This window comes from Hipposideros armiger, unplaced genomic scaffold, assembly GCF_001890085.2.
Source record: "Hipposideros armiger isolate ML-2016 unplaced genomic scaffold, ASM189008v1 scaffold_614, whole genome shotgun sequence".
Lineage (NCBI taxonomy): Eukaryota > Metazoa > Chordata > Mammalia > Chiroptera > Hipposideridae > Hipposideros > Hipposideros armiger.
Genome location: NW_017731964.1, coordinates 105937 through 116739, shown reverse-complemented (window position 1 = coordinate 116739; position 10803 = coordinate 105937). Strand labels below are relative to the sequence as shown.

Genomic DNA, 10803 nt, shown 5'->3' with positions numbered 1-10803 from the left:
ATCTCCCTGGGACCTCACTAGTGTGCAAGTGCGAGCTCTTCAACATTCTAACAGGCACCATGATAGCGCAAAATCGCGAATCTTCAATGCATAATATGTAAAGAAATATACGGTAACCCGAATTACCACACTCGCAAAATCGCATAACAGCCGAGCATACACCCAGCAGCGCTGCTGATGCCTCAACGGTATGTGGAATGAAGTGGGCGGGCATCGGGGAGGCCACTATGGCACGGGGCAAGCACTATGGGCAGTCTATCTGAAGTGTACCTGGCGTATAAGACGACCCCCTACTTGGAGGCATATTTTTCAGGGCCAAAAAATTGTCTTATACGCCGGCAAATACGGTAATGGGCTGCTTTTGTGTCTTCTGTGAGGTCTGAGGATATAAGGTTGCAAGTCATAGGTTTTTGTTTAAAGCTCCTAAATTGATTTAAAATGGTGCAATTTTTGTAAGAGTTATATGTAACAATAAACTATTTTTTTCATAGCACTCTTTTGTTTATTTTAACTTGAACAAAAAAAGAATTTTACGTGATACAAAATTCAAAAGGTACAAAAGAAAAGATAGGATATAGTGAATATATTCTCTATATTACCATTCCTCAGCCTTCATGGACACCTGTTGCCCAGGCACCCAGCCCAGCATTGGTCTCCCAGAGGCAACAGATAGCACAGGTTTCTTCCAAAGTGTTTCCACGTATTTATGTATACACGTACCTACGTACACACACACATACGTACACCCACATTGAGAGAGAGCAGGAATCCCTCCATTTTCTCTGCATGAATGGTAGGTAACATACTCTCTGCACTGTTCAGTCTTGCTGATTACACTAACGATGGGATCATCTTGGAGATCTCCCTGTACCTAACTATGAGAAGTTCCTTACTTTGCTTCTCTTTAATGGCTGTATAGCGCTTCACTGGATGGTTATAACCTAGTTTATTTAAACTGATGAATATTTAAATGTTTACATCTTTTGCTACTGCGAATAGTTGCTTCAGACATAAGCTTGTACATGGTATCACATCTTTATGGCTATACCTGTAATTTTAACTCCCAGAAGTTGCATTCTCGGTCAGAGAATATGTGCATTTATAATCATCAATTTGCCAGAATGCCCTCCAGTGTTTACTCACCAGCAATGTACAGGAGTGCTTGTTTGCTCATATGCTTGTCAGCATAAAGAGTTTGATGAGTGATAGGTAAACATTGGTTTCTTATGCTTTAAGTGTTAATTTGTTTAAAAGTTACGGTGAACTTCCTTTTATATGCCTAAGAGCTTTGTATTTCATTTTATGTGTCAACAGTCTATTTATAGCATTTGCCCATTTTCCTATTAAGTTGTTCATTTTTTTTTTCTCATTGATTAGTAGAAGCTCTCTTGATATATTTGGGAAATTAGTCCTTTATCACTATTTTTTTCTCTGCTCTTCATTTGTCTTTTGATGTGCTTTGCCATACACTGTTTTTCCTATTTTCATGTAATCAGATTTACCAATCTTTTCTTTTGTGTTTTCTGAATTTTTGTGTCATAATTAGAAAACATTCACTACCAAAGGAATTAAAAGACAATAAAACCTCCATATTTTATTTTTCTAGTATGTATATGATTTCAATATGTATGTTTAAATTTTGGGTTTGTCTTGGCGCGTGCGTGTGTGTGTGTGTGTGTGTGTGTGTTTGTGTGTGTTTTGTGTGTAAATTGTGAGATGCATAGAATTGTTTTCAGATAGTGCCCATTAAATCTTTATTTGTTAATTTTTCAAACAAAATATATTAACTCTATTCTTTTTATCCTATTTTTAGGGAAGTCTTGAGGTTTTTTCTGGACTGGGACTAGTGCTAGGGCCTCCTATAGGTGGCTTCTTGTATCAATCCTTTGGCTATGAGGTGCCTTTTATTTGTCTGGGATGCATAATTTTGCTCATGGTACCACTCATCATGTGTATTCTACCTAATTATGGTAAGACCACATTTATTACTCATTTTAAGAATCGTAAATTTAAGTATTTGTATGCCTTTGTTGGAGACCAATTTGACATATACTCACTTTTATTTTACATAATCAATAATAGGTTTGAAGAGTACCATGAAAGAACTGATTCTCTTTTTAGAAATGTTGCTGTAGGCAGTTAGTTTATATGAATTTCTATGTATCATAAATTCTTTCCGACCTTCAGAACTAGAAAATATTTAACTTCCGATCATAAAACATCGCCATATGTGGTGCTAACTGGACGTCATCTTGGACTTAATTAAAAATTCAAAATGACAAGTTACCACGCACCACACGTAGCACCAGATCTTCTTGCAAGGCTATATAAGACAGGAGGGCAAGGTCACACCTTCCTTCCCGGTAGTCCTTGCAGCTGTCTAACACACCCGAGGTGCAAGGACACAGGGCCACATCAGGCAGTAATGAAAGTCACCCTGGCTTCAAAGCTTCAAAGCTTCACGCCCCGTAGGCGTTAACATATCCTGTAACAACTCCATGGGCATAGCTGCCAGAGTCTCCACGAAGGACATACTGGGTACAAGTCAGCACACTCAGGGAAGCTCAGATACCTACCTCATCAGGTATTTATGGTTTATTTACAGTTTCTTCTGTACAGATGGAAATTACCAGGCCAGGGTCATTTTTATTATGAGCAAGATGGCCTAGTAACATATTTAGCAATTTACCCTTATTACTACGGGGACAGAGCTAGAAAGTTGGCTGGAGAGGAGAGAGCTAGAGACGGTTGCTAGAGAGGCACCATCACCCTGAAACATGGCGGTGCCTGTCCTCTTTCTAATACCAGTAGCACCTTAACAAGGATGGTCTCTACAGTCCTGCATTCTTGGCTGTGCTCAGACTTGGGTCACAGATGAACCCTTGGCTGATAACTAAGAAACTGACACCATGTCACATTCTCATGCAGCAGGGGAAAGAGTTTTGTGAACGCTTTACCACAACATATAAGGAAAAAAGACTTTGCTTACTAATTAATGGTAGGACATGGTATTTAGAACACCTGTGATTAGGTATTGACCTGGCCCCAACACCTGTTACTCCTTGAGTCCCGGCCTGCTCTCCTCTTTTCCTTCCGTATCCCCACAGATTGGTATATTTTGCAGCCCCCTGTAATTGCCACCAGCCTAGTTGCTTGGTACTTATTTCTCTTCATTTCTGTTATTCCTCAGTTAAAATTTCCCTGCGTCTTCACTGAACTTAACAAAGTCCCAGCTAACTATATTTTTATGAACAAAATTGTTTCATAAACTTGCAGTCTATGTACAAAAGGATCTTAGATTACATGGAAAAAAACTGATATAAAAAAATCTCCAAGGGCCGGCCGAGTGGCGCGATGGTTAAGAGCTGGCTTGGGATGCCAGAGGTCCCCGGATCGGATCCCACATATGAGGGCCAGTGACACTGCCCTCTGCAGCCAAGATGGTGAACGGCAGCTCGACCTGGGGCTGGGCTGCCGTGAGTGTCCGGTGACAAAATAAGCTGCAGTCCCCTGCTGCAGTGGGCTGCCATAAGCTACCGTGTGTGGCCGGCAGCCGCTGTGAGCGGCCATCCAGAGGCCAGCGACTGATCTGCCTCGCCCGGGAAGAGCGCAATGATGGTGCCAGCTTGGGCCAGTGAAGCAACATGCTCCACAACTAGACTGAAGAAGAAAACGACAGCAACTTGTCTGTTCCCCTTTCCCAGATTCCCCAGTGCTGTTCCCACCCCCCAATTCCCCAATAAAAATCTTAAAAAAAAAAATCTCCAAGATTGATAATGTTAAGGCTATAAATACTGATTTAAGTGTTGCCATTAAGGAGTGCTTTTAAAAATTAATTTTTTTAGGAGAGCTTATAGAAAGAAGCTTGAAAAATTAAATCTTATTTTGATGATAATGACAGAATTTTGTGTTCTACTCCACTTGTTTACCTCCTTCTAGACCAGCGGTTCTCAACCCGTGGGTCGTGACCCCTTTGGGGGTCGAACGACCCTTTCACAGGGGTCACCTAAGACCATCGGTAAACAAAAAGATATTTACATTACGATTCATAACAGTAGCAAAATTAGTTATACAGTAGCAATGAACATAATTTTATGGTTGGGGGTCACCACAACATGAGGAACTGTATTAAGGGGTCGCGGCATTAGGAAGGTTGAGAACCGCTGCTCTAGACCCATGGACAGTGAGGCTTTAGCTTTGGGTCACTGAGTCAGCTTTGGTTCCTCCCCCTGGCTTATCCTTTATATCTGCTCTCCAAGTCCCCTCTTCTGTACTGCTCTAAAGAAATGTTTCTAAAACACAGTCATGGACATGCTAATCCTCTTATTAAAAATCCCTAAATTTATAAAATGTGAGCTTTACTCTGAAAGCCATTAAGAGCTGTTGTTAGATTTTAGCAGAGGAGTCACATGAGCTGGAATATTTCCCCCTTCAACTACCTAACTCGTATATATCCTTCAAAACCTAATTCGTATTTCCTCTTTTGGGAAGTTTTGCTGAACATTCTCGATCATTGGGCTAAATGCTGAGTAAGTGGTGCTGCAGTGCTCAGTATGTTTCCTGCCCCCTCACACCCAAGGGACACCCTACATCCTTCCCCACTTCCCCATCTCTACCAGTAGCTTCCTTTGACAGGCATTACCAACCAGGGAGCCACGTCCCTCTAGGAACAGTGTATCAGATTGGGGGGAGCCGAGAGAGTACTTGAGTAGCTTGGAAAAGCCCCCCAGGTGATTCTGCCATGTGTCTCTTGGAGCAGATATCACCCTAAGTTTTTATGACTTGAGCTTCTTCAACAGCTTAATTAAACTTGGTATGTGTTTGTTTTCATGGACATTATTATATATTATTTTGATAACCCCTTTTCCCACTTTGGATTTAGAGAAGGGGAACATTTATGCCATAATAGCTTGTCTTACACCATAAATCCATAATACCTTTTATATGCACAATAAATATAAGTGATTAAAGTTGATTTTTTTATAATTTATATCTTAAAGGTGACTAAAAAAACATCTTTAACATACAGTTCAAAGTCCACACCAGTCTCCCTGGTGGCATTACCCCACCGAGCCACACAGTGGTGCTTGTTCTCTTTCTAAGTCTGATTACGCGCTGCTGTTAATGTAGTTGATGGTACTGGGCTGTACTCTGATTTGGTTCACCGTTGAATATTTGTCTGATAACTAAGAAACGAACACCAAGGTTTAACTTTATCCCTTGTATCCTAAAAAAGCCTAAATATAGCACTTAACACAGTGGAACCACGCTTTGTGCTTTTTTGTACTTTGCTCCGTATTGGATCATTATTCAACTGGAATTGATTGGTAATGGACCATGGTGGGTACTAGTGAAGAAATGGGGATATAGGAGTGCCGATCCTGACTTTCAAAGAGCTTCCTTGTCGAAAATCGGCCGATATCACCTCTGGCCTGGATCACTATAGCCGGCTCTTGTCTCCATTCTCCATGAGACCACAGAGAGGCCCCTTTAAACCACAGATCTGAATCTCCTTCCTTGTTTGAAATCCTTAGTGATTGCTCAGGTTTCTTAGCATGTTTTAGAAAACGCTGCATAATCTTATCAGTATGTCCTTCTGCAGTATGATCTCTCCCCGGTACGTAGGTGCCCCCACCCCAAGCTCTGTCCTCCAGCTTTGCCTGTGTTCTTTCATTCCCTCAAACAACAGTTTTTCCTCACTTCTTGGAATGCGCCATTCCTGGAATATGGAATAATATGCATCCGTCCCCCCGTCCCTGTCCCCCCCCACTCGGTCTCCGGTTCCATTCTAGTTCTCTCCACATCTTATGGTAACTTCTCTATGAGGACAGGGTCTAGGGTTTGACCTTGACCTCACCCACATTTTGCATGGTACCTGGCTCAGCAAAGATTGTTTTCACTAAATTAATTGGAAAATAGGAAAGCCACTGGAAAATAGTAAACAATGTAAAATGAAATATAGTTTAGGAGCTAAAATATGTGGTATAGACTTAAAGTATAGCAGGAAACCAGGGAAAGGTAAAATGTATGGAATAATTATGGTTAGAGCCAGACCTTACAGAGTGTATAGAATTTGAAAAATTAGTAGGGGAAAAAGAAAGGAGTCGTAGACTGACTGGAGGCTTGGAAACAACCATGGCTGATGCTGGGAACAGTGAAGACGTTGGGGGAATGGGGGGAAGGGAGTTTGGTGCTCAACTGACCTTGAATGCTAAATGTAATTTACATGATTCAGTAGCACCCCCTTCAATCCAGTATTTTTGCCAGTAGAAAAACAAACAAAAAATTGCCTTGTGTTCTTTGATTAACCGAGGTTCCTTCTCAGCACACACACATTGTTCCTTGATAAAGCTTCAGGCTTTTTCCATGTACCAAATTAAACTAGATGTTCTCTATTTCACCTGGGAAAGGTCTCACTTGCCTCTGGGTTATAACCTATAACCTAAGACGCCTTCTTCCTCTCACACTCAGATTCTAATTCATTCTTTCAATTTGAGACATTATTTATTTATTTTTTTTTCCTTTTTTTTTTTTTTTTTAGCTGAGCCATCCTGCCACCTGTTGGCAGCTCAGTGGCAGCTCAGCTTAGGCCAGAACTCGAACTGCTGTTGCTCAGAGCTCAAACTCTTGAGCAAGCTCTTAACCAACTGAGCTACTTGGCCGGCCCTTGAGACATTATTTTTTAAGAAAACTGAATGTGGCCTCTAGGTTTGAATAACTTATATGCAAATATAGGTAATATATAATTTTAGGCAATCTCAGAGGTGCAGTTATTTTGATTACCAGATAAAGATGGCCTTACTAATTTTACTTTCAAAACAGGTTAAATGATAAAGTTAAGTGATTTTAATTATTGTATTTTTTTGTTTGTTTTTTACTTTTACCCCAGAGTCTAATCCAGGTGAGCAATCATTCTGGAAACTCGTCACTCTACCCAAGGTCACCGTCTTAACCTTTGTCATCAACTCAGTCAGTGCATGTTTTGGCTTCCTTGACTGTACCCTGTCTCTCTTTGTTTTGAAGAAGGTAAGTAGCCTGATTGCCGAAGAGCTCTGCATTGTTAAAGGTGGACATAATTACTTGCTGTTGGGCCCTGCTTTGTGGAAAGTTCTCTGAGAGGCTGGGTCAAGGGGATGAGTGGGAACTGCACACTGAGATAGCCTGTACCTTTGCCTGGAATGTCCTCATAATGAGGGGTCTGATGCAGTGGAAATGGGAAAAACCTTTCACTAAGTGGCCCCAACATTCGTTGTCGTCTTCCAACACCAAAGTCAAGTCATCGTAGATCTATCTGGCTTGTGTATCACCCTGGCTGCTTAATAAGGACACCTTTTCCTCTGTTCGTTTTAACTCCATTGGGGAGTTCGGAGTGCTCAGTGGCTCATTTAATGGGAGGTATGTTTCTTCTCTAACAGATCCCCTCTGAACCCGTTTACTTTTTAGGCTATTACATATAGTTGAATGACTACGGACTATATTAATCTGGGATGAGAGAGAGGAACGAATAACTTCTCCATTGTTTTAGAGCTGGAAAATAAATACTGAATTCTAAAAGTTTGACGTCATAGAAAATTTTTCTTAGATATTTTTGAAAAAGATTATTAATAATGCAGTAAACTGTATTATCAAGTCTGGTAGTTAATTACACTGAAGAATTAATATGTGTATATAAAGGCAGAAATCTATCAATTGCAGCCCACTCTGACTTTATGTGAGGCATTAGAATTAAAAAAAGCAGTTACCAGGGCCGGCCGAGTGGCGCGTTGGTTAAGAGCTGGCTTGGGATGCCAGAGGGCCCCGGTTCGGATCCCACATATGAGGGCCAGTGACACTGCCCTCCACAGCTAAGATGCTGAACAACAGCTCAATCTGGAGCTGGGCTGCCATGAGTCGCAGGCGACGGCGTAGGCTGCAGCCCCTACTGCAGTGGGTTGCCATGGGCTACCGTGTGTAGCCAGCAACCAGTGTGAGCGGCCAGCAGCCACAGTGAGCGGCCGTCCAGAAGCCGGCGACTGATCTGCCTCACCCAGGAAGAGCGCAATGATGATGCCAACTTGGGCCAGTGAAGCAACGTCCTCCACAACTAGACTGAAGAACAAAAGGACAGCAACTTGTCTGTCCCCTTCCCCCAATTCCCCAATAAAAATCTTTAAAAAAAAAAAAAAGTAGTTACCAGAAGCACAATTCCTTGAAGTCATTAAAGACAGTTTTGGGTATGTGAACTACCCAAAAAGCTAAACTTGGGGACTGTAATTTTAATTACAGAATAATAGAATGTCATGCTTAAGCAGTGAGCATCTAGGAGGTAACACATAAGAAAAACATGTGTATGGTGACACATTTATATCAACAATGTGCCTCTTTAAAAGTCGTTTATCTGTCCACAGGAAGTTGTGTCTAAACAATGGGAAAAAATTGTAACCAATCTCTAGTAAACCCAAGTTGCTCATGTCTATCTCATAAGAAATTTTTAGAAATGTATTTTCCTATCAATTTTTTTATCCTATTACCCTTCTTCTGACTTCTCATCAGTTGTTTGAATTGATGGTTTGCGATCTAGTCATTGGTCACCCAGCCTTTTAGAATAAGAAAGTTCCGCTCTGCCTTCCTCTGGTTGTATTAATAAAATCAGAAAAAGATATATCTGACTTTGGTATCTTGCTTGTATCTTTAAAGGACTAATTTTTAGCATGAATTAATATTTGTCATAAACTTGTTCAAAGGTATACTAACTCATAAATAAATCCCATGGGCTTAGCTCAAAAAATTAGTTAAGGAAATTAAGGATAATGAGAACAACTCAGATATATCAAAAGCATTTTTATCATCTTGATGATAGTAACAGTATCAGAGTTGTGTATTAGCTTACTGTTCAAAAGCTTTTCAAAATGTGGCGTAGCATCGAATTCTTTGACTAGATATTAATATCCCTTTGAGGTGGATAGAATAGATAATATCAGCAGTGTTTTTTACACTAATATACTGAGTCTGTGGACAGTCAGCATCACCTGGTTGCCCATTAGAAATGCAAATTCTCGGGCCCAGTCCAGACTTTTTGAATCAGAAATTCTAGGGCTAGGTTCCAGGAACCTCTTTTAACAAGTTCTCCAGGTAAAAGTTTAACAAGTTCTCCAGGCACATAAAAGTTTGCAAAGCAAATGTTTACATGTTGCAAAAGTTTACATGTAAAAAGCTGTGATTCATAGAAGCAAAATTATGTCAAACGCTACAAAGCAAAAAATCTAGGACTTCTGACCTCTGGTTAGGTTTTTTTCCCTCATAGAGAAAAAGTAAGATAAAAAATTAGGAAGGACGCTGAGTGTTATTAGTAGACTCATGGTAGATAAGAGTTGAAGAAATAGTAGACAGAAGATAGATACTTATTTTTAAAATGACTTAACCGTGTAACTTTAATACAAAATTTCTTTTGCAGTTTAATTTACCAGCTGGATATGTGGGACTGGTCTTCCTGGGTTTGGCACTGTCGTATGCCATTTCTTCACCACTCTTTGGTCTACTAAGTGATAAAATGCCAGTATGTACACTTAATTAATATTTAAGAACGCTTTTGTATATTTAGACCAGTGGTTTTTCCATCTGTGCCTCTAGAACTCTAGAGATCTGTTGATTAGAACTGACATATTCATTTTTTTTAAATTTCAGCTTCATTGAAGTATAGTTGACAAAGTTGTAAGATATTTAAAGTGCACACCATGGCGATTCGAGATATCTGTATCTATATCTGTCTATATATTGTGAAAGGATTCCATCCATCTACTTAATTAACATATCCATCACCTCACCTATTTATCTTTTTTTTTTTGAGGAGGGTGTGGTAAGAACATTTAAGTTCTAATTTATTCAATTTTTTGAGCTAATGGAGCGGTTCTAGTGTAGGTTCCAGGGACTCCAACCTGCCATCACCTTGAGCATATTCACTGTTAATTGCTTCACCTGGGAAGAGGAATCTTGTGCTAAAACTCTTGAAAAACTACTGGATTTGACTTTCTAAAAGAAAAAGCTCCTTTGATGCAAAAATAAAATAAAATAATAAAATAAAATGGGTTGACTTTAATAGTTAGGTCGGAGTCCCAGAGGTGGTTAGGACTTGATCAAATTGAGAGGAGATAATTTAGTTTTCTGTGGGAGCGAAAGGATTGGCCACATCAGTAGCATTGGTTACCCCATAGCCATCCTGACAGAAAAGCCCTCTGATTCTCCTCTAACCAGGCCTAAGCCATTCAGTCCAGGTAACTAGTATACAGAACTAGTACTGTTAGCTAACTCCCAAGCTTCTATGGCTTTAGTGCTTGTTTGTAGCTTTTCCTCACTTCATTAGATTTACATATAAATTTAACAAGAACTAAATTACAAGGAGATGACTAAGTATCCCAGGTGACAAAAAGCAAGTGTCTTAAACAGTGTTTGGAGCTTGGTTTTAAGACATAGCCTTATATAGCTGAGCTGTCAACCTGTAGTTGTTAGCCTTCATCCATATAGTTTATAAGGGGCAATTTTATTGGGTACTTTTTAAATAATGTGGGTTTTCTAGGCATTTTACCTACTAGGTGGTTCCTTGCAATGACTGCTTTCGAAATTGTTCTATTTGAAAGAGTTCATCATGTGCAAACTCCCCAGTGCATTCCTTTTCCAAGGACCCCTTTTGCACTGCCCCTACCTGGAGTACATTGTCCTTGCTTTTGTGTTCACCATCTGCCTATTTTAAATGTAAAGTTTTGTTTTCTTCAATGTATTTGGATTCTTTAAAGATCATGATTTATGTTCATCAGGGATTTTTACATT

The 10803-nt window shown here is 40.0% G+C and overlaps 1 protein-coding gene across 4 annotated transcripts in view; it reads left to right on the top strand.

Moving 5' to 3' along the window:
* Positions 1-10803, top strand: part of SLC18B1 (solute carrier family 18 member B1) — a 38118-nt gene that overhangs the window by 20245 nt on the left and 7070 nt on the right. For all 4 annotated transcript variants that reach the window (XM_019625111.1, XM_019625109.1, XM_019625107.1 and 1 more), the window contains exons 6-8: positions 1814-1970; positions 6890-7026; positions 9434-9535. In XM_019625111.1, the coding sequence (XP_019480656.1) occupies positions 1814-1970; positions 6890-7026; positions 9434-9535 (396 nt within the window). The remainder of the gene's footprint in view (positions 1-1813; positions 1971-6889; positions 7027-9433; positions 9536-10803) is intronic.